Genomic DNA, 27,954 nt, shown 5'->3' with positions numbered 1-27,954 from the left:
AGCGCTCGCAGGGAGGAGAGGGGGGTGTCATTTCCTGAGAGTTATTTACTTTGAGCCAGATGATTTTTCGGAGGGGGGCGGAGGGGAGGAGGGTGGACTGTAACATTGAATCAGTTACAGGTCGCTTAGCTGGAGCGCAGTTGTGAGGACGGTCGCGGATGCGGACAGAGGGTCGCACATATGCTCTCACAGCGCAGGATCTCTGAGGATTACAGCCGCTGCAAAGGACCCTTACTGCGCCTTTTGGAGCGACCAATTCACTGTGGATATACTTACACGAAAGGAATATAAAGAGGGGATTACTGAAAGGTAATTGAAAGGTTGCTGGAGTCCAAAAGATGATTGAAGCGATTTTTTGAGTCTTCTAAAAAAGTTTGTGGTGTTTTTTTTATCGAGTAAAGCGTGAGGAATATAAGATAAAATCACTTTCTATTCGTCTAAAAGGAGTTTAATTGCAGACTTAATTAGTTTATCCAATTAGGCCAATTCGATTATCGTCTGGAAAAGTTTCTTGAAAAGTTTTTCTCATTTATAAAAGAATGCACTGATGCCCTGCAAGTTGTACTCAACTTCTGCATCAGGCGATGCATTCTACTTTTTTTTTTTTTTTTTTTTTAGAGTAGATATCTGTTGCCTGTGCACCATATGGCCTCACCGCTGGACGCCGAGCAGGGAGATGTCGCTGACTCTGCTGGATAAAGGGCGCCCGGTTTCGGCCTCGCAGCTGGAGGTGTCACCTCGAAGACTGAAGGCACCATTGTGGGATGCTGCCTGGCACTAAATGGGAAACACATTGGAAATTGTACATCACATTGTTTTCTCGTCTGGTCGTGGAATGTGAGGAATTAAAATGGAAAATCGGCACTGGAGGCACCGGAATGAGTCCGTGTGAGGCTCCAGAGAGGCAGCTGAGGGGATTCAAAGAGGGGGAAAGAAGAACTGAGTGTTTTGGAGCCACGACGCATTCTTAACGAACCACCTACCCCACTGTGTCACCAAGGGATTTTGCACAGGAATACTGCTTATGTATTTAGACAAAAAAGATACATATCTATATATTTTCAAAAGTGCATTCATGCTTTTTTTTTTTTTGCACAAATGTCGCTTTCATAAACGCATTTTCCATGGAAATCAACCTTTCTTTTGACGCGGATTTGAACTGATCACCATCTGCGGGGGGCAGAAAGTTGAGACGAGCCTTATCAGCTGCTGCTCAGATGCATCCAGCCCGGCAGAGCGACGCATTTGTTATCTGCCACATTTGTTGAGTCGCTTGGTGGCAGCGGGGGAATAAAAGAAGAGCAGGACATGCGAGCAGCCTGACTGCAACTCCAGGCTCGCTTAGATTTACGCGCAGCGGCTGGAGGACCTCCGCCAAGCCGAGGCAAAAAAGAAAAAAAAAATCCCTTATTGAAATTGTTTGAGACGAGGCGTGTGCACAAACACGTCAAAACGGATTAGACATTTTGTCAGCTGATTCCCACGCGAATATGTACTTTTGTGCGGAGTGGGCCCACTAATTATAGAGTTAAACTAACCTTGGTTGCTTATGGATAATTTAGCCCGGTTCGGATGAGCCAGAGCGGACAGCCACAGGAAGCTGTCTGTGCAAGGGCCAAAAGCTTCGTTGTTTGGGGACAGTGTCCATGGAAGACACAGAATGTGCAAAAAGGATGATAAAAACAGAAAAAAGGGGTCACAGGTCAAATTAAAGAGTGTTTTAAGTTAAATAGCTCCTGAAGTGGAGATAATTTGGATGGTGTTTTCAGACAATTAAAATGTTTAGAAGCGTTTTCCTTGAGCGAGCGCCTCTCAGACTGTGTGGCCCCTGATCCAACATCAGGCAGGCAGACAGACAGACAGACAGACAGACTGGGGAATGTCCGCTGGAGAGCTCCGTGGCAAAACTAAACCTGGCAGACTGCGTGATGAGTTGTGATGAGTCTGGACTTAACTTGGGAATGTCTTAATTAGGTGTCCTTTTAGACGTTTCTTTTAAAAATTGTGGCTGGATCAAACGAGAAAAAGGCAGATATTTGTATTTCTCCGGAAACACTTTCAGGAAATCCCAGTTTTAGAAATAGCAAAGAAAAAGCGGACATTTTCACCAATCAGAGGAAAAGAAAAACTTTAGAAAGGCGAGTGGGCAAAGTGGAGATGATGAGATCCAGGGAGGGTTTGTGCCGTCAAAATGTGGACTGTGTCGCCCTCTACCGACAGCCTTCATGTTCACAGGGGACGCAGCGCGGCGGCTCTGTCTGTCCTCTCCACCTTCTCCACCCCGTGGATTCTTTTTACGCTCTGGAATCAACACTCTTGCCATCTCAACTCTCATCTTACGAAATTTAATTCACGTAATCCTGTGATAAGTTTTTGATTTTTTCTTTTTTCAGTACTGTACTGACGTGGGAGACCACAAGTGTTGCTGTTAAATTGCCCAGATCCCTCTATAGGTCTTTGTGGCTTTGTTACAGCAAGAACAAGACACAGGAGCCTGTGTAACTGCTCATAGGCTGGGCTTGAGAAGCCAATGAGTTATTGATCAAATAGTTAGGTTATCATGTGTGGAGACAGTGGTATCATATCTTATCTGAAGTGACAAATAAATCCAATGTTTGCTTCACTTGTTGACTAAATAACTGGCCTTTCTGTCTTTACAGGATAGAACATCCATAATCATGGATGGATTAAAGGTGTATGTCGTCTTTGGGGGCATCTTGTTGGTGCTGGTTTCAGGTAAATATACAATGCTACGCATAATAATGATGTTTTTTTTCTAAATTTGCTACAGTTCTTATATTTTCAACACTATCTTCCAGTTGCTTCTGGACTGTCACCACCAACTATTGTGTCCAATGAAGAAGAGTTCATCCTGCAGCCCAATTCTGTATTCAACATAAGCTGCACCGGTAAAAGAAACGTGATTTGGGCTGAACCCCTTCCGAAAAACACCTTCGTTTACCCAGGATACTACACGGCGACACTCTTCATTTACAATGCAACTGTGGAGAACACTGGGTATTACATGTGCACCTATGAAGGCCAGGACAGTGAACTGGAGGGCGAACTGGAAGAGGACAGAGAGGCGGGAATTTATGTCTTTGTCCCAGGTGAGTGTTTTCTCACATGGTGCCAAGTCAGGAATATCTGCTGTGTATGGAAATCTAAAGAGAGACAAGTTAACAAAATCACAAAACTAACCCAGTCATATCAGTTGCACAGCATTAGCTGAAGTTAGCTAACGTTAGCCACTGTAGGCTGATCATGTCAGACCAAGTAAGGCTGCAGCAGCAAACACACAGAGTGTATTCAGTTAAGCAAAGGTGCATTTTATTGCTCATGAATTCAACTTTTCATTTGTGTGAGAAATAATTTATTTCTGCGAAAGTTACACAGTCTCGCTTTGAGGGAATGTAGAGTAGAAATTAAAATATATAATATGAAATTAAGTATCACAAGGATCACAGCAACTTTAAATCAAACCAGATCCCATCGTACAGTGTGACCTCATTCCTTCCCTTGTGCACCCAGATGCCCGGGCTCCATTTGTCCCCGAGATGCCTGATAACCTGGTTGTCCCCATGGACACAACTGGAGTCCCCATCTCCTGCCGTGTGTCAGACCCCTACTCTCACGTCATCCTGAGGAGTGTCCCCAGTGGAGAGGAGATGCCTGCCTACTACGACAACAAGATGGGCTTTTTTGGAAGCCTCTTGTCGGGGCAGTACCAGTGTGAAACCAGTGTGAACGGCCACACATTCAGAAGTGCCATTTACACTGTAGAGGCTGAGGGTGAGTGCATGCAGAGGAAAAAAGGGGCATTTCATGTAGAGTTGGTGTTAGGTGTTCTTAAATTTTGCGGGTTTGTTGTATGAAAAGATCACTGAATCTGGATCATGTGATCAATATGTTTTCTCTTCATGGGATGAACTTAGTCAAGTTATTATCTCAAAAAGCACTGAAGTGATAGGATACGAATTGAAAATCTGCACAGCTGGAAACACTCCCTGAGTCTGTTTATCATGAGAGGGCTGCAGGGTGATCTCACTGCATGAGAGCCATGACATTATGTCATTATCACAGGGGGGAGATGACTTAACACGCCTGCTTTCACTCTGTGTGTGTGCGTGAGTGAGTAATGACGACCTACTAAGCCGCCACTCGGTGATAAATGAGCTCATGGTAATCAAGCTGTCACTGTCTTGGGACCTGTGAGGCGACAGTGCTGATGTCTGCTCTCTGGTGGTCCCTCTAGCCCCTGCAGACATGGAGGACTTCGACGTGGAGGTAAAAGCCAGCGAGGAGACGGTGAGAGCGGGGCAGCCTTTTAACGTCACCTGCGTCGCCCCCGCTGGACTGGGCTTCCAGCAGCAGTGGCTCCATCCTAAAAAACAGGCGAGATGCAAGCCTTTTCCCTTCTGTTAAATGCCTCTTTAATCAGCTTCACCTTCTCTGCCTTCTTGCCTTATTTCCTTCAATCCCTTGTCATATTTCCATGTCATTTCCTACCCAGCAGCACTGAGCCTAAAATTAGGGAATAATGGTTTTGGACCTAAACGTAGCAGCGGTGGAAGTGGAATATAGCTCTGAGGATGGCCCTTAGTGGTTGCAAAGTATGTGTTAGGAAAGCAGCGACTAAGTGTTGTGTCTTCATTACGAGGACGTCAGCCAAACGGCTCCTGCTGCAGTTAAACCCATGCTTAGACTGAGGGGAATGTTAAAGCTCAGGACAAATGGCTGGAGGGGAGCAGGCAGTTCAAAAGGAGTAAATTCTTTGACCCCGGTGACCTTGAGACGTGTAGGACAGATGCTGTCTGTGCATGACAGCCAACAAAAAATTTAAAGCTTTTGAAGTGCTCGCTGCAAGGGTCCTGTGGAGTTTCATGTGCAATTTATGCTTGTTGATATTTATTTTCTGAGGCTTAATCTATACACCAAGTGGTCTCCTTTTCTGTATGGGATTCCTTTAAGCCGTTTTCCAGAGACGGTGAGGGTAGGAACGCGGCAGTCTTGACTCCTGGTTTTGGTCTCAGTTGCAATTACAGGCTTTTTAAAGGCTCTGTGATCCTGATTTATCTCCTGTGGCCTAGCAAGTGTTTTAACCATTAGCCTTCAGCAGCACGACAGAGCGACTCTTATACATTGTACCTGTAAAATGGAAAAACACTGAGAGTTAGAAAATTCAAATATCTTATTTCCAACATTTGTAATTTTTTTTTTATTATTATTCCGGTGAGTAGGAGCTTAAATCCATATTGTTCTCCTGCTCCTATAGGCTGTGGATGCAGTTCAGATTAAACAGACGTTTCCTGACCGGGTCATCTACACCCTCAGTATCCCACAAGCCACCTCTCAGGACAGCGGCACCTACGAGTGCTCCATCACCCACGAAATCAGCGGAGAGGTCCGAGTCAGCAGCGTGGCCGTCACCGTCTTCGGTAAGTCTTTATCAGCTTTCTGGATACCTTTTTAATGAATTTTCAGCAGAACTGTAATAATGTGGATAAGTGCTTGTACCACTGATTTATATCCACTTAATCCAAATAATGTTCTCGTCATCATTCAGGTGAAACTTTCACGGTTTCACATATGTGCACAAGGTGCTTTGAGCGGTGTGTGGAAGTCATTTTCTACCATCCGACTGCAAAGCTTCACCTCTGCTTTCAACATCAGCTGCTGTGTTTTATGGGATGGCTTCAGCAGATGTGTGTCAGGCCTTCACTTCACCTCAGCCCTCAATCTCAGTGCTCGCCTCGCTCTGCTGTCCCTCTGTTTTTTACGCACTGGAACTTCAGCCATTTTCGTCCACGACCACCTGCTTATTCTTTTGTCCTTCTCTGTTTGTCCCTTCAGAGGAGAATTCCTTCGTGGCGCTGGACCACAGTGGGATTCTAGCTACAGAGTTCGTCAGCCTTTTAGAGGAGACAGAGTTTACCATCCTCATTGACGCCTACCCGGCCCCCAAAGTGATGTGGCTGAAAGACGGCAAAGCCATACCGGGCAGCTACTACGTCCTCACCAAAACTAGCTCCCTTGGAGGAAATCGGTGAGAATAAAGATTCTGATTTGTTTAAAGATTAATAGATTTATTCATCTGGATCCACATTAGTCACTGCCAAGGTAGCAACTACTCCTCCAGGGGTCCACACAAGTAAACTAGTACATCATGCTGTAAAAGAATCATGTAATAAAGCATCCAAGGAAAAAGGGAACAACAAAAGAAAACAAAAAAAGACAAAAAAAAAAAACTTAAAAAAAAAACAACAACAATGAATTAGCAAGAATAAAACTACTAACAACAATAATAACAACAATATAAAAAGTACCCACTTTATATTAAAGTAAACATTTTTTGAGCTTTCTTGCTCAGAGTCATATGACCCGATCGATACAGCTCTCATGTCTGTTCAGTGTTTAAGAAGCTGGAGCCAGGACATGGTTAGCTTAACTTAGCATAAAGAGTGGAGGCAGGGCCGAACAGCTAGCCTGGCTCTATCCAAAGTTAACCAATTCTGTCTAAATCTCATAAGTTAACATGCTACATCTTGTTTGTTGAATCTGGACAAAAAACACAGCGTTAAAATGACAGTTTGCCATTTTACATGCAGCTGTTTACATGCTGGAACATTGCTATAGGAACTGTGGCTTGTGACGCCATGCAGAACCACAACATGTCATTTCAAAACTTTCCAACCATATACATGAATTAGTGAGCTTTGCACAGCCTGGCTGCACGCCCATGTTTCCAGTCTTTATGCTAAGCTAAGCTAACCACTTGCCAGCTCCAGCTTCATGTTTGCTGTACAGGTGAGAAGGTGGCACTGATCCCCTCACTCACAAACTAAATAACAAAAGTTTGTGTTTTTATTTACTGTTCAGGTATCAAAGCATTCTGACGTTACGGCAACCGCTAGTGAAAGACAACGGGAATTATACCATCACAGCCGTCAGCGACTCTCGCACCGCTCAGTTCTCCTTTACCATCAAAGTGAAAGGTAAGTTTCAGACTATAGATAGACAGATAGATAGATAGACAGATAGATAGATAGATAGAGGATTTCTGATCTATGACTGAGCGCTGTACGTGTCTTTCTTTCAGCTCCGACCGCGGTGCTGTTCCCACCATCCTCAGCTCCTGTGCTGCTGCCACAGGTGGAGGAGATGGTGGTGCCCCTCCACACTGCTTTCACCCTGACCTGTCGGGGAGAAGCAAAACTAGGCTGGGAGACGCCGCTCGATGTGCCCGAGAAAACACAGGAGGACAACAGCGGCCTGTTTGTCACCACCATCACTGTGGACAACGCCACTGCAATGCATACCGGCTACTACACATGCTTCTATAGTAGAAATACCACTGAGGACACGGAGGACAGCAGCATTTACATCTATGTGCCAGGTATGGGTGCACGCAGCCTTGAGCTAGCGTGTTTTTATTATTTGACTTTATTATCTGGTCTGAGAAACTTTATTTCACTCCAACCCAGATCCCGATGTTCCCTTCGTGCCATCGCCGGTGCCTTTTGGCAACCATGTCCTGTCCGACCACGAGGAGATGGAGATCCAGTGTCGAGTGTCTGATCCCAGCGCTAACGTGACCCTGGTTAACGTTGACACCCAGCAGCCTGTGCCTAGTGTTTATGATAGCAAGAGGGGCGCTTTGGGAGTATTCACTGCCGGAACCTACATCTGTAAGGCCCTCATAAATGGAGAGGAACACTACAGTGGGGAATACATCGTCCACGGCTGGACAGGTGTGTGTTTGTGAACATGTGTCAGTCGATGTGTGTAGCCCTGTGTTTTCTTTGGTGGATCTGCACCCTTGCGGGCATTTTGACCTTGCAAACTGTTGCATCTCAGGTGGCGCTGCGCTGCATGTTGAGCTGTCAGCCAAACGGACTGCTCTGCTGGTGGGAGACACCCTCACGGTCACCTGTCTGGCTCGAGGATCTGAGATTCTGGAAGACCACTGGAAATACCCTGGAAAAGTGGTGAGGGCACAAGACTTCCTATACAGAACAAAAGCTCGGCTGCGAGGTGGTATGAAACAAAGCACCTGATGTTCCTTTTTGTTTGACAGGGTAATCGTGCTGTCAAAACCGTGCATGAAAACAAGAGGGATCAGGAGATCCTTTACACCCTGACGATTGAGCAGGCCTCAACCAAGGACAGCGGCATCTACTCTTGCTCCATCACTGATATTATTAGTAATGAGAGCCAGACAAAGCAGCTAGCTGTTCACGTTTTTGGTAAGAAAGCTTTTGTTTACTCACTGCTGTGGCTCCCCACACTCCACAGTTTTTTATCAATCATTAACAATGACTGGAATCAACTGATAGATAAGGATTCAAGGTTTATTTTAGTGATATAAAAGTCAGCAGGATAGCATCCACTAACTGATCCATCCATCCATCCAACGATCCATCTATCCAAAGTGCATAGATGTGTTTGCATGTCTGTTTTTTCCCTCTTCATACACTCTATGATTTTCCATGGTCATCCACACTCCCCCACCCCACATTGGCTCGATGCCCTCCACCCAGTTTGAGAACCCACCGACTTACTGCATTATTTCATAACTTCCTCTCTTTCCCGAGGTGACGAATGATTGCTGACTGTCCGCCTGTCCTCTTTCCTAACAGCAAGTGAGTTTATGTCCATCTGGCCGGAGTTTGGAGAATATGAATCAGCGGAGCTGGATGAGGTCCGAGAGTTCAGGGCTGAAATTAGCTCCTTCCCCAGTGCTCGTGTCACTTGGTTCAAAGACGGGGTCCCACTCAGCGATGTGACGGCAGAGATCTCCACCAGCCTCCGGCAGCTCAGCGAGACCAGGTGAGGCTCCCACACAAGGCTAATGACAAGCTCAAAGTTAACATTCCCACACGTTTGCCGGGCCTGTCATTAGGTTTTAGTGTGACTGGGAACATCTATGATAGTGCAGTTCCTACAGTTTCTTGTTTTGTCGCCCTTTGTAGCTACATGAGTGTTCTTACCCTAATCCGGGCCAAGGAGGAGGACAGTGGGAACTACACCATGCAAGTGGAGAACGGAGACCAAATTCGCAGCGCCAGCTTGATCCTGGAGGTTAAAGGTCAGAGAGAGGAATACCTCAAACCTTTCATCACCTTTATTTCCTGGAATACTGCTCTCACAACTTTTTAGGCCCAGTTACAGTCTGTCTTTTTCTCACATATCCACACTTTGCTATGCTTACCCCCTTCTGGCTGGACTATGTTACAGTGCCTGCAGTCATTGTGGACCTAATGGACATCCACCATGGCTCAGCCACAGGCCAGTCTGTGGTGTGCATTACTAGAGGGCAGCCTACTCCTGTGGTGGAGTGGTTCATCTGCAAGAACATCAAACAGTAAGCTCAGTCTTCTTCAGCCCAACATGCCGATGCTAACAGCCAACTTGTCACTCTACATACATGCCATCACTACACATTTAAACTGATTATATATCCCTCTGTTGCTGTTAAGTTGTGCTAATGACTCGTCGTCCTGGGTGCCCCTCCCCGCCAACTCCACGGCGATCACAATGGACTCGCACTTCGACGAGGACAACAACCTGGAGACCCAAGTCATGTTCGGACACCTGGAAAACACGCTGGCAGTGCGTTGCCTGGCCAGGAACGAAATGGCCGTCGTCAGCAGGGAGGTCAAACTGGTGTCCAGTGGTAAGAACACGTGCGCACACACACACACACACACACACACACACACCTCATCCATGTTTGCTTCCTGTGTGTGCCGTAACTTTCCTCTTTACCCAGCTTTTAAATTGACATGTGATGTTGTTGTTTCCACTGTTTCCTCTGAAGTTGAAGTTCCTTCCATGTCTGACACTCTAGAGTGTGATAGTGTGTGTGAGTGAGTGTGTTCAGCACTGGCAGAGTGCTGTCAGTGTTACAGCAGCTGTCAGATGATGAGTTTGTGGTCAGACAGCTGATAAGGGGCCATGAGGAAGGGGCTTTTATTCTGACAGCTAATTCAGGCCATTTGCTCCCTCCAGATGAGCCACACACCCCCAGCTTCGACCCCCCCTACACTCCCCCTACACCAGTGCCTGGACCCCTCCCCCACCCCCACTTCCTTGCCATCTTCCCAGCATACCTTTTGGTGGACACCCTGCTGATTTAATTCTCTTCTCTGTCTGACAGACAACATTTCTACCGCAACACATCCAACCCTGATTCCAAATGAGCTGGGATGCATAAAGCATAAACAAAAACAGAATGCAGTCATTTACAAACAAACTGTGTTCACCAACAACAGCTTTATGTGTTGACAAAGTGGTGAAGCTCGCTCCATCCTCGCTTGTGAATGACTCAGCCTTTCAGTGATGCCCCTTTCATATCCAATCATGATACTATCATTACCTGTGGAAGGTTCCAAACAGGTGTTTTTGGACTAGCAAACCATCACGTTCTGTTTTATTTATATTTTACACAGCGTCCCAACTTTTTTGGAATCATTGTCGAATGTGTTTCGCTGCAAACATTACATTTGTCATTACAACAGACGCATGTTGACACATGTGATCAATGCTCTCTCCATCTAACATGCGTGACTGCTGGCTCTCCCCCTGAACAGGCCCTCATCCAGAGCTGACTGTAGCTGCTGCTGTGCTGGTGCTCCTGGTCATTGTCATCATCTCACTCATTGTCTTGGTTGTTATCTGGAAACAGGTATTGGCTGCCATCATTCTGCATTCATTCTCACATATTCTCTCTCATCTATTCTTCTACTTTCTCACTTCTTTATGCATTTGGATACTTATTTTTGGAGTGAATCAGCAAAATCAAGCTGAAATTTTCCTATTTCTGTTAACAGATTAAGACTGCAGTCTTAAAATTGATGATGTTAGTGGTTTATTACAGCTAACAAACTGTGATACATTTTGAATTTTAACTGTGGACAGTGCTTTGTTTGATTTTCTGACTGGTTAAAGGCTGCTTATTATCCATCAAATAACAACACTCCTAACCAAAGCAAAAGCCAACTGAGCTAATAAAAGAAATGAAATTTGTGGGCGGACTTTGTTTTAAATTGCTGTTAAAAAACAACTTAAAACTGTCCTAAAAGCCAATTATGAGACCTGAAAGCAAGTCCAGCAATCCTCAGGCTTGACTTGACAAAAATAATAGATAAGCTCTCATATGTGTTTTGTCTTCAGAAACCACGGTATGAGATCCGCTGGAGGGTCATAGAGTCTGTGAGCCCAGACGGCCACGAGTACATCTATGTGGATCCCATGCAGCTTCCTTACGACTCCAGATGGGAGTTCCCTCGGGACAGGCTTGTGCTCGGTGAGTTGACTGTCATTTCCACCGTGCTAAAGCTGCAGTCTTGCGCCAGCGGCTCTGCAGCCTCCCTGCAGGGATGTTCCAGCCAGGATGTCTCGCTGTCCCTTTGAAGTGAGGCTGTTATGAGCTAATCTGGCTTGGGCAGTATGGGTTTGCTGGCTGGGCTTTGGTTTGACTCAGTGATCAAGGGGACACTGAGCCATTGAAAGAGTCACAGATGAGAAAGCAGAGGCATCCAAAGTGCATGGATGTGTTTGTATGCCTGTGTTTGTGCAGGTTCTTTTGTTTTTCTTTGTTGATCCGATGTTGTGTTCCTCTCAGGTCGTATCCTGGGCTCTGGAGCCTTTGGGAAGGTGGTGGAGGGCACCGCCTATGGACTCAGCCGCTCCCAACCTGTCATGAAGGTGGCAGTGAAGATGCTGAAACGTGAGTTTAGCAGATTACAGTTGGGTTAAAATTACTAGACATTAAATCCATGTTGCTACCAGTAATCTGATATGTTTCTTTACATCAGTGAAGCTCAGTAGTTATAGGAAATTGTTAGCTTGAAGGGGAGACATGAGGCAAAGATTCTGTGTGAGTATGTGAGGTGAAAGGGGCAGGTCAATGTGCTGAAAGCAACAGAAAGCTTATCATTAAAGTTATTGTAGATTGGTCTACTGATTGGGCCTGCTTATAAACATGGCCAGCAGTTGGAGCTGCAGAGACATGGGGGTCAATAATGTGCGTTAAGACCCTCAGCGCCCCAAAATCGCACTCATTCTCAAGTCGTAACACAGTTCAGTTTCAATGTAGTCCAGTGATCGTTTTCTGTACATCCATGAGAACATTGCAAACAGGAATTGCTAATAGCTAATTCAAACAATGGCAAGAATCTATTTGATACTAAAATCTTCGTGAAAAAATTCTGTGAGTGTAGCAACACCTCACCTGACAGCTGATTTTATTCACCTGGTGCTGAACTTTGTCCTTGCGGGGGAAATGCTAGAGAAGTGGAAAAAATGATGCAAGGGAAGATACTAAAGAATCTACAAAACAATGAAGACACTGTTTCAGACCAAAACAGAGCGACAGATAATTGAATTGAGATAAAAGAGGTGTGGATGGCTGAATGCACTTGTTTGACAGTTTGATTATGTGTGATAGTCATGGCTGCTGTACCCTCTTTCAGCCACGGCACGCTCCAGTGAGAAACAGGCCCTGATGTCTGAGCTGAAGATCATGACTCATCTTGGACCACATCTCAACATTGTAAACCTCCTGGGAGCGTGCACCAAGTCAGGTGAGTGCTACGGGCGCAATGTCAAGATATAAAGACTTGCATGTTCATATGCAACAGCATCCTGCGTAATGACAGTTTAGTTTAACCATTGTTGCCTCTCCCACTTTACAAAGACACCCACAATAACGGCTGCGTTCATGCTGCCAAATTCATGCATGCACACGCTCATTGGCCTTTGTGCACAGTTACAGCTCCAACAGCCAAAAAAGATTGACAGCCCTGCCTCAGCTCTCGGTGGGTGTGGTATTTTAACAGGCTTTTTATGGGAAAGCGGAGGCTTGCCCTCTTGACTGTGCTTTTAGCCTTTACGAGCCTCTGATAAGATTAGCCTGCAGACTGACGCCGATGCACAACTTTATCTGCTCTGTTGTTCTCAGGTCCTATCTACATTATCACTGAGTACTGCTTCTACGGGGACCTGGTCAACTACCTGCACAAGAACAGGGAGAACTTCCTCAGCCTGAACCCCGAGAAAAATAATAAAAAAGAGCTGGACATCTTTGGAATCAACCCTGCAGACGAGAGCAGCAGGAGGTACCACATATATGTTTCTAAGCTTGCATCCATGCATCTACATTTCAAATGCTCTATTTTGATCCTTTTATCCTGAATTGTGCTTGCAATTCACACTTATTGTTGTATTTGGGAAAAGGCAAGAGCAGATATTCAAGTATGCCTTTTACATCATTTCACTTCCCCTTTGCCACTCCCAAGCATCACAGCCATTGTCACAGCAATTTTCGCAATTGTCCCACTCACATTCTCCCCTACCCCTAATCGGTAACTCTATCGCCATTTTCTCCATGGTTGAGGAGGTTGTCTGGCGTCTTCACCTAATCGAATCGCAGCCTGAAGTGGTCTCAGCTTTCAGCCTAATTTCATTGTCTTGGAGGTACCTGTTAATTCTGTCCGCCCAGACGTTTGTGGTGAAACAGCAGCCCTCCCTCTCCCTCCGAGGCTTGTCTGCGTTGATGCATGACTCACAGTGACCACACCTCAAACTGACCATAACATGATTTAATCCTGGCTACCATGTTAGGCTCGACCACATCTTCCTCTAACCCCAGCCAGAGGGAGTGAGAGGCTTCAAGGACACACAGTGGGGGACTGAATAAGATGTATAACATAATGTATTATCACCATAAGTCTTTGTATGGCTCAGGATTCCCACAACCTGTCCTCAGCATTCCCTCTTCGTGTCTCTCCTGTCTTTGTGCACAGTTATGTGATCCTGTCCTTCGAGAGCAAAGGAGACTACATGGATATGAAGCAGGCTGACAACACTCAGTATGTGCCCATGCTGGAGATGAGCAATGCCTCTAAGTACTCAGACATCCAGGGGTCTAACTATGACCACCCACCCTCTCAGAAAGGATCAAGCGGTATGCACATTTCTCCTCCCTGTCCTTTTCACTCTCTCCTCTCAGCTATTGGTGTGTACTTGCTTGGCTTCAGTGCTATGTTTGAGTCAGTGTTGGTTGAGGGTCCACCCTTGTCAGAATTTAGGCCTGGTACAGCCCTGTAATTACATGGAGAGGATAATTGTAGCACACGCATAATAATGCCAGGTTTCTCCCTGCCATTAGTAAAAGCCAGGTTTGAGCAGCCAACACTATATTTACAATACATGATCAACATATACTAGTGCACCGCCTCATGGCGTTTTCTGCGTGTGTTGTCTAAACCAGAGGGCGAGATGGACGATCTCCTGTCAGACAGCATGAACGAAGGCCTCACCACCACCGATCTGCTCAGTTTTACCTACCAGGTGGCCAAAGGCATGGAGTTCCTGGCTTCCAAAAATGTAAGTTCAGTCCATAACTGAAAATCTGATCTTTTTTTCCACAGATCTATATATTTGTGCCGCTGGAGTTTGCAAACTATATAGCAGCTTTCGCATTCCCCCGCTTCCCACTGGTTGTGGATTTTGCACTGTGTTCTATATGATGACAGCTGTGCCGGCCAAAGGGGACTGAGGAAATCAGCAGTTGTGTGATAAGCAGTCCCGTGAAGGCTGCTGAGCCCACTCAGGAGACAGGCCAGGGGCTGAATATAGTAGCAGCACAGCCAGGGCTAGAATTACCCGGCAGGGACACGCTGCAGCCAGAGGCTATTCATTCAGCTTCATAGTTATTATCCCTAAATATCCAGTGGTCACAGCCATGCTTCCAACTGGCATGTTTACACAAAGATCATGCTTTATAAAGCAATACGAAACGGCATTAAAAATGAACTCGGCTGAAATGGAATACACACAGAAATAGATGCAGTCAGTGTCTGCAGGAGCCAAATGTGTTGGTTTGGGAATGGATGGAACTGGGAAAAACAAGTGCGCGTGATACAATGAGCTGCTAATCTCTTTCTGCAGTGTGTGCATCGGGACCTCGCCGCAAGGAATGTCCTCCTCTCTCAGGGCAAGATAGTGAAGATCTGTGACTTCGGACTGGCTCGGGACATCATGCATGACAACAACTACGTCTCCAAAGGGAGCGTAAGTCTCCGTTCATACGTGACTGTCTCGTTATGCCTAAAACATAGCTTTATTATTCTTCTCCAGAACGGTTAGATTGAACGTTTCCTCTCTGTCCTCTCTGCACAGACTTTTCTGCCTGTGAAGTGGATGGCACCAGAGAGTATTTTCGACAACCTGTACACCACCCTGAGCGACGTTTGGTCCTACGGCATCCTGCTCTGGGAGATATTCTCCTTAGGTAAGATCATGCAAACATGTATTAGAGCAGAGAAACAGACCGCAGTGGGCTGATCAACTCATGAGAATCTGTTTCGATCTGAAGGTGGCACCCCATACCCAGGCATGGTCGTGGACTCGAGCTTCTACAACAAGATCAAGAGCGGATACAGGATGTCCAAACCGGAGCACGCACCTCATGACGTGTACGTGAGATCACTGGCATGACGACTGCGCTGTTGCTGTGCATGACAGGAAGCTGCTCTAACATCCTGTCAGATGAGCAATGTGCAGGGCTGTGAACTCAGGACAGTTTGTTCCTGGACTGTGATATACAATGAGTCATGGCAAAATTGCAAGGTGCAGGACAGGTCGTACAGTTCTCTATGGTAACAAAGCCTGTTTTTGCTTTTTCAGGTATGAGATGATGATGAAGTGCTGGAACAGCGAGCCGGAGAAGAGGCCTTCTTTCCTGGGCCTGAGTGACACCGTAGCTTCATTGCTGCCCTCCAGCTACAAGAGGGTGAGCCTCCTTGTGATCTCTCGTCTCCTCAGACCTCTTCGGATTCTTAACACCTGCTTTCTAATTTAACCACCTCTCGTTCTTGACCCCGTGGCTGGACCTGCACATTCTGCTTCTCTCTTTGTTTTTTAGACGTCGTCGTCATCGTGCTTCAACTGCCGAATTTTTCCCAAGCAAAGTACAAGTTGAAAATAATTTTAATACAGTCTTAAAGTAGCAGGCTGTTCATTTAAAATCCCTTCCACTTCCTCTGGGAGTGCATTAGGAGTGTTTCTGCGGGCTCTCTGTGTTTCTGTAAAACAGAAACCTACAAGTGATTAGAGTGCAAAAGCAGCAGCTGGGTGTCAGAGCGGCTGGCCTCAGTCTGGGTAATGACGCAGCCCCAGTTCTCGCCTCCACCACCCAACCTTAATTACCCCATTAAACTCCCCACTGCACATGGCACATCAAAACAGCTTCACCTCTGCCTCCTTCACAGAGTTTTAATGGCTGGAGGCAGAGGAGGAACCCACTCTTGTTTTATCACCTCGGGCTTGTGTGATTTTCAGTTTGGATCGCACCATCCAGCTGGCAGCACAGCTAGCGATCACGCTTGTACAATAGTTCTCTTGTGGCTTTGCAGAGCGCTTTTAATTCTGTGCTCACACTTGTTCACTGTCTTCTATCCTCATGACTTCTGTGCAGCAAATACATGTTGTTTCTCCTGTGTTTCACTGAATTCTAATGCATCTGTCTATCTTGTGCAGCATTATGAGAGGGTGAACCATGAGTTCCTGAAGAGTGACCACCCTGCTGTGACTCGGGTGTGCGTGGAGAACGACGACGCCTACATCGGCATCACCTACAAGAACCAGGGCAAGCTGAAGGACAGGGAAAGCGGCTTCGACGAGCAGCGGCTGAGCTCCGACAGCGGCTACATCATCCCCCTCCCCGACCTGGACCCCATATCTGACGATGAATATGGAAAGAGGAACAGACACAGGTGAGTGGAAGCAAACATTTACCTCTGCTACTCGAAACTGTCGCTATCACGCAGCAGGTGGCGCTAACCTGTGTTATTCGTGTTCTACTGCAGCTCTCAGACGTCGGAGGAGAGCGCCATTGAGACGGGCTCCAGCAGCTCCACTTTTGCCAAACGCGAGGGAGAGACCCTGGAGGACATCACGCTGCTGGACGAGATGTGTCTGGACTGTAGTGACCTGGTGGAGGACAGCTTCCTGTGACAACTACCCAGCCCTGTGGAGCAGACGCAGCAAAGAAAAGGGGTGTAAGGACACAGGAAACTAGGGAAAGACTTGTAAATCAACCAAAGACTCTACTGTCTACCCTCTAGTCCCTCCAATCCTCCTCCTTGACTTGAGAGGACAGAACAAAACCACTTCTGGATGAGTCTGTGGTGACAGTATGGACACTTCTCCCTGGACACTGCCCCCTGTTGGGCTGGAGTTGATGAAAACGTGACGTCAAGGACTCAAAGAACCACCGAGCCTGCGTGTTGGACCGAAAACAGATCAAAAGATTGTCTTTTAAATTCGCAGAGCTTTATTCTATCGGGCATTTTTTTAACAGCAATATAAGCAAGAGGGGACGAACTCAACATGTTGATCAGCAACTCTACATGAACACCGCAGAATATCATTCATATGATGTATATTTAACCACTACAGATGCACTAAACTAAAGGAGTCCAATACTAGCAACAGCATTGGCAGGTAAACTCACTTCACACTCACCTGATGCAAGACAAGCACCTGATGCTGGCACAATCAGTAGCATTACTCGGATTAAAAAAAAAAGCACAAGATCTGGACAATGTGCATTTTCTTTGTATATGACCATATAATGTTTTCAATGGCTAAATACATGCAGTAATTCAAATTTATTTTTTTACGTCGTCGTTATGTAAACGTGTATTATTTGTGAATACCGAGTAGATATTGACCATAGCTGTCTGAATGGTTATGAGAATAGAGCTTTTTGAGTTGCATGCGTCTTTGCAGTGTTTCACCTTTTGCCCTAGTACAACAAAGTGTTCTCAGATGTCCTCCCCGATGAAGACTTCAGTCATATCTGTCATGTGGGCTTTGAAAAACAAAGCGTGATTGTATTGTAAATAGCTCCAGAGTTGTTTATAAGAGAGAGTTATTGGGATATCAGTATTTTATGTCAGCACATATTAAGCTTCTGCACCCTCATTAGCCCTCAGTGAAGCCAACGCTTTTGATGAATCCATGACAACAAAGGAAATAAAATCATTTTCCTCAGTAGGAATAACGTGAAAACATTTGCCATCATAGTGGACAGCTTCTTATCTTTGACAATATTTGTGGATCAGAAGGTTTCATGAGGAATATTCGCAGATGGATACTAATAAATTGAACTGGTACATAAAAGTGATCTAAGAGAAACCCAGTTCATCATGTCAGTGAACGTGGCAGAATGTCAAAAGATAATAGAATTAAATCCAATTGCAGTGCTTTACAAGCAGGTCGTGTCCTCCCGCCTCGTATTTTATCTACTGTCCTGAAGTCTGTTAGCAGGTTCTAGTCATACTAAGACACCAGATGGACTCGTGATTCATGCTGATCTGATGTTATACATCAGTTATGTGTAAAACTCTTTGTAATCCAGCTGTGCCACTGCCTCTGCCTCTCTCTGTTAACTGTGATATAATCTGCAATCAAGCTGTTGCACTTTCTTTTTTTTTTCCATTTTGGTTTGGATGTTGGAAGAGTTAGCCAGGCTGAGCTAAAAAAAAAAAACAAAAGAAAGAAAAGTCTTGCTTTGGCTTACAGCAGTGTGGATGTGAATGTTTGTGCCGCAGGTGAGTGATGTTTTGTTCATGGTACAATTATCTGTAATTATAGCTTATCACTCCCAATATGATGGTTTAATACTATGTTTCATTATGTTACATCATGTACATTCAGATGATTTATATTTCAATAAATGATTATAATGTAAAAAAAAAAAAAAAAAAGACATGCTGCTCCCTATGATTTTCAAGTATTACACAACTACACGGAGAATACATTAGTAATGAAAAGGATTTATGAGGTGCATGTCTGTGGGGAATGTGGGAAAATAGAGAGATAAAAAATTCTATTGTACTTTTTTATTTTTTTTGCCCTCAAGGATATTAGATGCAACAGAAGATTTCGCATTTCCTGGAAAAGAACAATGAGAACATAAAACATGAATGAATGGCACTCGTCTTAGATATTTGGCATTTTAGTAAATAAAATTGGAAAAAGATGGGCTTTCTGTATCTTGTACTAAACACACAAAGAACCATAAGCAGAAGAAACATCCAGATAATTTGTTAATTTCACGTGAAAGTCCTGCATTTAAAATCCCAGTGAAAAGCACAGATGCATTATCAGCAAAATGTCCTTAAAGCATCAAAAGTAGAAGTACTCATTCTGCAGTAACATGGCCCCTGTGACTGAAATATTATCATATATGACATTATCAGATTGTTAATATTTATAAAACAATGTGTAAACATCATGTTACTGTTGTAACTGCAATGAACCCCCGACTCTGGGGGGCTCCCAACCTCCAGAAGGTCACCAGATAAAAAAAAAAGCTGTTTGCATTTCTTAGACTTTTCTCCAGCCTTTGTTTTTAATCATAAAATATACGCTTTTTCAGAGTCACAAGATAAAAAAAGCCGGAAATTACTGGTTTAAGCCCAACAATAGATTTTTTTTGTGTGTAAAATCTTAAAAAAGCAACCAGAGCTGTTGATGTGTAGCAGTAAAGAGATTTAAATATTTCCATATGAAACGCACTGAAGTATAAAGTAGCATAAAATGGAAATCTTAAAATAAAAGCACAAGTACCTCAAAAGTACAGTACTTGAGTAAATGTACTTTTACTATCCACTACTTTTACTTTCCATCAGTGCAAATGACTAACATACCATGTTTCTATACAACCAGCACTCATGATGAAATTAAATTCAGAAATGTATTAAATATCAGTTTTCTTTGACGACATACAGTAGAGTGAGCTGTGCCACTCTGACAAATGCAATCTGAAAAACCACCATTAGAGGGCGATGATCTCACTACAGGGCTGCCAACAATTATAATCAATCATTAAGACATAAAAGATGCTGCCCTGGTTTCTCAGTGTCACTGTTTTGATGGCGGCTTGTGTGGCTGAATTTAAAGAATTTTTATTTATTTATTGTTTACTGACTCCAACATGATAAGTCATTGCATTTTACTTCCACTAGAGGGCAGCAGCATCAAGCTAATGCTCGCTGCCTCTGAAGGAGTGTGTGTTTTGGAGAGCGTGTGGCGTGAGGAGGGTACAGGTTTATGCTGCATCAGGTCACAGCGGTAGACTGCAGTTAATTTAAAAGCATCTCATGAGACCAACCTTTGCAGGCTAAATGAAGTTTGAAGACCATTTAACCGCAACTTTCAGTGGAATTACGAAGTCCTAAATTTAATTTTGTGCAGAGAACAAATATTTGTTTGAGAAGGCATTTCATCACTATTAGAGTCTTATAACTTTACCCACATCTGCGCAGTTAGTCAACTTGACAACAAACCGCTTTTCTCTTATTTCTCTCTGTAATTCAGTCTTGTTTTACTGGTTTTTCTTTTTTCCTCTGTTTGCTCAAAGTGTTGAACCCTGAAGGCAGACTGGTGCTGGTACAAAGAAGGGTCAATATCTGCTCCAAACTGCAACTTGCAGCCCCAGGGGAGCTTGCAAAGGACTGGGTGGACAAGTAGTGATAGTCAGTGGAGACTCGCTTGAGGCCACTGGCAAACATATCAGCGTGCAAAGAGTTGCATGCAGATTTTCTGGCAGCAGAAATAAATTACAAGACTGAGAGAACACGCTATAAAAATTCTTTAAGATAAATGCTTGCACCTGGGCCAAAAAAAGAGAAAAAAAAAAATAGAAAAGAACGCTTATATCTGGGTTTCAGCGAAATGATTGAGAGAATCTATCAACACTGCCGTCTGTCAGCAGGGGCTTGAAAATGGAGCAAATAATTCTCACAAAAAGCGGATATTACTTTAAAATATGACAGAATGATATGTTCTGGTATTATTTTCATTTTTCAAAGAGACGACTGTGCCCAGAATGGCTCCATAGGAGGCTCTGAGAAAAATGAAGTCCATTGTTGTGTGTGGGGTGGAGAGAAGATCCCCTCACGATGTTCACAAATGTGCCATTAATCTTTGCTCAGCATGAGAAATGCATGCAAACGGCTGCGGTGAGCAAACAGCAAGAAAATAATTGTAAGATTGGCATAACTGCTGCATTTCTAAATTGAAGTAGAGTAATGCATCTGAGAATTTATTTCCTTCTTTACATACACAAATTCAAAGGCCTGTTTCAAAGAAAATCAAATGTCTGTCCGGCTCTGTCACAAAACATGAAAATAGAGATTTTGAAAAACAAATTCTATAGCCGCGCTAGCAGAGGCGGCGATTTGAGCTAACATCAGCATGCTAACATACTCACGACAATGTTAAGCATGTATGATGTTTACCATGTTCATATTCATACAGCTGTATGAGTACTGGACCGAGTGAGACCTGGTGATGGTGTTTGATGGAACATCAGGGGATCAATACATTGATTGCAATTCATCTCGAGGACAGTTCGAATTTCATGGCGAGCGAGTTGAGACATTTCACTCAGAACTACAAATGTCAACCAGCTGGTGGCGCTACAAAAAAAGTCAGGGAGTCATCAGGATTCATCCTGTTGGAGCCATGAATTGTTGGGATATTTCACAGGAAAAGTGAAGACTGCTGGTGGCGCTAAAGGAAAAGTCCCCAAAGTCATTCGGATTCATCCTCTGACGGCGGTGGATCCATCTGATACTCGCTGTCTGGACCGACTGACCGACGCTGCCCCATTAGCACACGCACACATTACTTGAAGTTAAAGCAAAGCAAATCAACCTCACAAATGTGCTAATGTGAAAAGATAACAGTCTGGCTGAGGGGAGAGGAGGGCGAGACAAAGACACACATTATTAACTGTGTCAACACTTGCTTATTTATAAAGTGGTTTGGCGTGCTGCTGATACACTTCACAATGTTTGCTTCATCGCCCAGGCTAATACTGTCGAGCTGCGCAGGACAGTTGGTGCCCTGCAGGCTTTTGCTCCGTGTCAAAATGTGTCAGAGGGGGGTCCACTCAGACGAACCTGGAGTACAAAAACATCAGCTGGGTAAGGTAGCGTACAGAAATAAGTCAGTCATCATATGATAGGATCCTGGCTGACCCTGCCTTTCCACAAGAACACTTAATTCCTTTGAGCTGCTGATGGCTGGCTGAATAGCACACGTCGTAAACAAGGCACAAGCTCCTAACGTGTGGTGCATTTGCTAAACGCTTTGCGAACCGAACTGACGCTAGATTTGATTTAGAATGACAAATAAAGATCTCTTTTAACAATATGGAAAGACTCAGTCAGACCTTACCAGATCATAAGTCACGAAAGAGATAGAGGGAAATTGGATTGTATCATGTTTTACTTTGCAAGAGTGAGATGGAATCTGATTTTGATATATTTGGCTGCGCGAGTGAGTGTGAGACAATTGGATTAGTGATCTCTTTGGTTTGTTTGATATGTAACATCAGTCTCCTTCGTGAAACTCGACGCCTTGTCGGCCATCCCTGCGGTCTCCATCCTCGCTCCTGTGGGAGGGCAGCGCGGGGTTTAGACAGATCTGCTGTAAAATAGATTTGTCTCTCGGCTGCCGTGTGTCCTCGAGGCCGGTGTCCTGTTTCCAGCTTTTCCTTGGAGGGGTCTGCATGCGCCTCGCAGGCTTTTTGTTTAACGAGGGGGGCATCACATCCAGATTAAAACACCATCTCTGTGAGAGATTCTGCTATTGATTTTGTTCATTGGACGGGGAAATAAACAGTCAGATTACATACTTTTCTCCTAACCTCCAAACATAACAAGACACCCCCCCCCCCCATAAATAAATACATATAAATATACCTATGAATGCTAATGCTAGAGGGCAAGCAAAACCCCATTTATCTCTAATTTATAGCTGTATTCACATCTGCCTTGTTTTCTGGAACTTGCTGCAAGCCAAAAAAACAGTCTAACTCATGACTGTGGAGACAGTTTGCTTTCAGGAATCATATGAGACCGCTGGAGGCTGGGACAGCACAAATAGCATTTTAAGACATCCTTTTGTTTTTACTCTTTCATGTCACCAGGGCATGTTTAATTGGGTCACATTGTGCTCCTATGTACTACAAAACAATAAGGAGGACATGTTTTTGGAGAAAAAAAAAAGAAATATGGTCAATGTACAGCCAATTCCAAAAAGCTGAGACTGAGACTGTCAGTTCAAACTGACAAACTTTATTGATTTTTGTAAATATCTGCTAATTTGATGCAGCAACAGGATATTACGTCATGAGCTTGAAAACACTTGGGAAAACCATTGTTGGCACAAATACAAGACCCTGCCATGCAAAGTGAAAACCATTTATTAACCACCTCCAGAAACATCAGCGACTTCTCTGGACCTGAGCTTGTCTTAGATGGACTGACGCAAAGTGGAACGAGTCCATCTCTCTTTGGAGATCATGGACGTTGTGTCCTTCAGGGTATGGAGGTGTGTTACTGCCGATGACATGGCAAACTCGCACATCTGTGAAGGCGTCATTGATGCTGAAAGGCACATACAGGTCTTGGAGCAACATGTGCTGCCATCTATACCACACCTCCTTTAGAGACTGCTTGTTTCAATTAGACAATGAGTCAAGACCTGTCTGCCAATGAAAATTTTGTGCCGCATTGCAAAATCCGACTACCCGGGGCACCTTTAAGCAACTGAAGTTGTATATCAACCAAGAACGAGAAAGGGGTTGCACGCTGCTCATCGTTCAGCTGTCAAATCAAATCAAATCAAACTTTATTCATATAGCACTTTTCATACATATTAAAATGCAACACAAAAACAATAGAAATGAAAACAGAACAACAGTTAAAACCCATCCCTCCCACCCTCCATATGTACTAACACACACCCTCAACTACACGCACATACACACACACACACACACACACACACACACTCTCACCACAGACAGTTGCGAGTAGCGATATCATCTCCTATCTGAAGATAAAAAAAAAACAAATAAAATAAAACTTAATGTGTTCTCACGAGTCTTATTTTGTCTCTTTCTTACAATTTAAATGTCAGTGTTTTCTTACATGATGAATGTTATCAGGGTTGAAACTGTCTTTGGTTAATCCTGTGTCTCTTCTGGAGTAAAGTGATGTCTATTATCTATATGTGCCTGTTGTGTGAAAAGTTTTTTTTTTTCTCATGTCAATAATAATCATGTCAGTTTCTGAGGAGTTTAGAATAAAAACTAAAGACTCAAAATACCATCAGGAAATACTGCACATTTGTTAAAGCATTTTTCAGATTTGTAAGCATATATTTTCTTAACTGTTGCATAAGCAGCTAAGGAACCATGCAAATCATTTTAGCCAAAGCTTATGTAGCTCAGCCACTGTGTAAATTACCTTCAGACAGATTCCACATAATGGTAATTGTGCATGAAGGGGAAGTTCATTGGAAAAGATGAAAAGGTTTGACAAGCACCACTTGTTCATGGACTGTGGTGGTGATTGTTGAGGATACCAGACACCGAGATATTCAGTTCCACTGTGGCCGACACCGCTGCAGTCACATAGTATATTTAATCATTCATGTGGCCCGTCCGCCTCACATTACAGTTTCCTCAATTCACTCATTTGGTACTAAGTAAAAGAGGTTTTCTCCAAAAGTGTGGGAATAAATTTACCATATCCAAAGATTTATGCAGAGACATAACCTCTATAGTACTCTTTTTTGCCCTGAAGTCATATATATTGAAACAAGAAGACTGTTCTTCCAGACTTCGACAGAGCAGTAAGACCATGCATCAGCATCACCCCCCGAAGCTTTGTTTACCCCTCCTTGTCCTCTCAGGACACACACACAAACATCTGGGAAATTCTGAACAGAGAGATTATTGTTTTATTTTTCTTTTTTTACTCACCACCCACCCCCCCCCTTTCCCATTTCTTTACTTTATAGCTTGTGGTCTGTGCCCCTTGTGTCTTCCCGGGGCTTTGACCTGAATACAGCAATATTTACTCAAAGCATTTGTCCATGTGGCTTGTGTTCCAGCTTGTGAGCCTTGTTTTTGGATGAAACTGTTTTTTGTGCGTTACAGGAACTTATGCGAGGGTATACATTCGCTGTGGTGTGTGCGCTTGTCTGTGGGGACAAACAAAACCGATGTAGTAGTCATGTGCTTTTTGACTAGTGGCCTTGGCCTGGGGATGACACCCTTCCATTCATGTGACCAGTGACAGGGGGCTGTGTTGGCAAACTGAGGAGCCTCAGGCTTAAGAAGGGAAAGATACACTCTTTTCATTTTCCAGCCAGAAATAGAAGTCAACTCTCTGTAGTCACCAAATCATCTGTCTCCCAATCCGCTTCGCAGAACGGCCATAACATGCTCTCCCTGTGAAATACTCACTCGTTTACATTAACTGCACATATCTGCCTTGTGCGCTGTAACCACTTTAAAGTGATCTCAGTGGAGATGGATTTTAATCCTGTAGTATCCTGCAGAGCCGATACAGCTGCAGTTCTACTGATTCAGCACAGACAGCACTCAGACTGAGCCAGTCTTCAGCTCATGTTTTCTAACCAGAAAATAAAGCCAAACAAGACTCGAGTTGCTCTCAACACCTGGTCTTGGATTTCTCCGTGTTGAGCAGAGTGCGACACTAACTTTAATGTGGCTCTTTGATTCCCACAGGCGTTGTACATGCAAACTCATATCCTACTGTGAAATCTGTCAACTGTTAATATTTCCATGAATTTGAAGTGGGAAAACAAACAGAATGTGATTCCATTTTAGACAAAATGTTGATAAATTAGGATTTAGCTCCCACACACTCCCAGCAGGTTACTGCTCCTATGAGCGTTTTTGGCAGGATTTGGACTCAATAGCAGACACGCAGACAGGGAGCAAGGGTAAAATAGGAATTCATTGAATGGATAAGGAAAGGAGACTCCAGGTATGCAGGAAACTAGTAGCTGGGGAATCCTGGGAATAGCTGGTGAGGCACAAGGTACTGAGGTGGGGAGCAGTTCAGGGATACGCTGGAGCGCTCAGGTGGTGTGAGCACCCGCACTGAGGCCATGTGCTGGGCAGACACTGGTGAAACTAGGTGGCGACGGTTGTGGACTGAAGGCTCGAGGCAGGTGGTGGCAGAGATGCAGACAGACAGCAGAAACAACCTGACAACAAGTCCTCTGCAGTCCACAGTCTTTATGCTGTGCTTGATTGTGATGAGTCCCAGCTGTGTTGCAGCCAGCACCCAAACCACCGGGAGAGCCACACCCAGAGTCCTCCCTCTCTGGAAACACAGGAAACAAAGCCGCACACCTCTCCACACAAGAAAACAGGAGAGTTTCCAAACCACCAGAGTTTTGATCAAACTGAGCCGACAGTTTGCTTTAACTCAGCGGACCACGTGGACTCTGCAACATTCATTACACATGCAACTAGACAAAACAAAAACCAATGAAGAAGACATCTTATGTCAATTTGACAGCAGAAACACGCTGCAAATAAAGAAACTGTCATGTTGGGTATTCTGTCTGTTGCAGCATGTTTCTGTAATTCTTTGGAACTCCTTTCTGTCATTTTCTCCCTTTGTTTTTCTACTTGGGTGTGTTTTCTAAATTGCAGTGCCTTCAGCAATTGGGGTTACTATAGTAAAGAGTCTTCGCTTTCAACAGCATACATCACAACATAACTCACTGTCAGACTGTCAGACCACAATTCAACTGTTTGCGTGGAGCAGCAGGTTTGAAATGAGAGATTAGCAGGTTTTTAATTCCTCCGTCACATCTGCTGAACTGTCAGTTGCTTTGTTTTGACTGTCTTTGCATATCAAAACTGTCTGATCGTCCATATGAGCAGCGATAGCCCATATGAGAAGAAAGCTGTGGCAACTTGCAGAGTGGCAGCCAAAGCCCACAGCGATCATAACGGTTCAGCTACAGTGGGAAAGTCCATGAAATTGTTCAGACCTCTGTGTTATGATTTTCATTTGCCAGCAGTTGAGGCTTGTCAGGAAGCTAATGGAAAAGCTTTTATAACATTATTCAGGCTTACGAGTCATCATTTCACTCTGACTGATCACAAAACATCTCTGACTGGTTGAGAATGATGAAAGAACAGGAAAAACATACCACCGCGGAGAACTCGCAATTCTATTTTGACTACAGGCAAATTCACAATTTACTGTCTGACTACAGGGAAAATATTTGCAGATCTTTAAATCTACATACTGTCTGCTGGTTACGTGACAGATCTTTAGTGTAGCTTGGAATCACATTTGGACAAATCAAGAACAGCATTTCAGATTTCAATTACAATTTCCGGTCATTTGTAACGGTACAAATTATAATGTAAAACCACTTATTTTGCACATACAGAAATACTTGACACAAGGGAGGAAGTACAGAAAAATTACCTACTAGTAGTACTTAGAGTGTATTGTATTTCTAAAACTGTTAAACACACTTCTTATTCCCTAATTGTTTTCTTTCGTAATTAACCCAGTAAGTAATTAATTACTTGGCCTATATGTAAAACAAATAATGACACTGTTGTGGACTGTAATCTAAATTGTCACCGAGATGTCTGTGCAAGACAGCCTGCAAGCATTATTTCATTAACATTAATAAGGGTAACAGCAGGGGAAACTTGAAAAGCAAGCAGGATGCCACTTTCAGTAAGTACACAGATCTTTTGCAAATGCAGTATCTGTAAAACCACTTATTCAATCTTTATGAGAGAAAACAAGTACGAACGTCTTTACACGGCAACTTTTGATTGTTAGTCACATCCTGAGTGGTAAACCAATGTGGATAATTAATTTTGAGCAGATTTCTTGGTGTGGGAAGCAACTTTTTTTTCTGCATTTTTAAAGTCTTTGTGGTCTTGGAGGAGATGAGTGTGAACCTCAAACCGTATCAAAATCCAGACACTAGGTTCTTGTATCAACATGAAATGAGTGAGAATAAGTGTTGATGCATGCGCGTGTGTGTGTGGGGTGTAAGTAACTGCAG

At 44.1% G+C, this 27,954-nt stretch overlaps 1 protein-coding gene across 1 annotated transcript; it reads left to right on the top strand.

Moving 5' to 3' along the window:
- Nucleotides 1-156: 156 nt before the first annotated feature.
- On the top strand, nt 157-18,900 carry pdgfra (platelet-derived growth factor receptor, alpha polypeptide). The gene is made up of 29 exons (XM_076726971.1): nt 157-309; nt 2,661-2,736; nt 2,820-3,110; nt 3,532-3,792; nt 4,256-4,395; nt 5,276-5,438; nt 5,854-6,046; nt 6,880-6,995; nt 7,100-7,396; nt 7,485-7,751; nt 7,858-7,988; nt 8,078-8,246; nt 8,640-8,829; nt 8,973-9,088; nt 9,238-9,364; nt 9,480-9,676; nt 10,593-10,687; nt 11,176-11,308; nt 11,627-11,731; nt 12,477-12,587; nt 12,965-13,121; nt 13,809-13,969; nt 14,276-14,391; nt 14,956-15,078; nt 15,187-15,298; nt 15,383-15,482; nt 15,694-15,799; nt 16,546-16,781; nt 16,875-18,900. Exons 2-29 carry the CDS (start codon nt 2,679-2,681, stop codon nt 17,020-17,022), a joined length of 4,419 nt encoding a protein of 1,472 aa, XP_076583086.1. The 5' UTR covers nt 157-309; nt 2,661-2,678; the 3' UTR covers nt 17,023-18,900.
- Nucleotides 18,901-27,954: the final 9,054 nt, after the last annotated feature.

The sequence above is a fragment of the Chaetodon auriga genome, chromosome 3 (assembly GCF_051107435.1).
Source record: "Chaetodon auriga isolate fChaAug3 chromosome 3, fChaAug3.hap1, whole genome shotgun sequence".
In the NCBI taxonomy this organism is placed as follows: domain Eukaryota; kingdom Metazoa; phylum Chordata; class Actinopteri; order Chaetodontiformes; family Chaetodontidae; genus Chaetodon; species Chaetodon auriga.
This window is presented reverse-complemented; position numbering and strand designations above follow the sequence as displayed.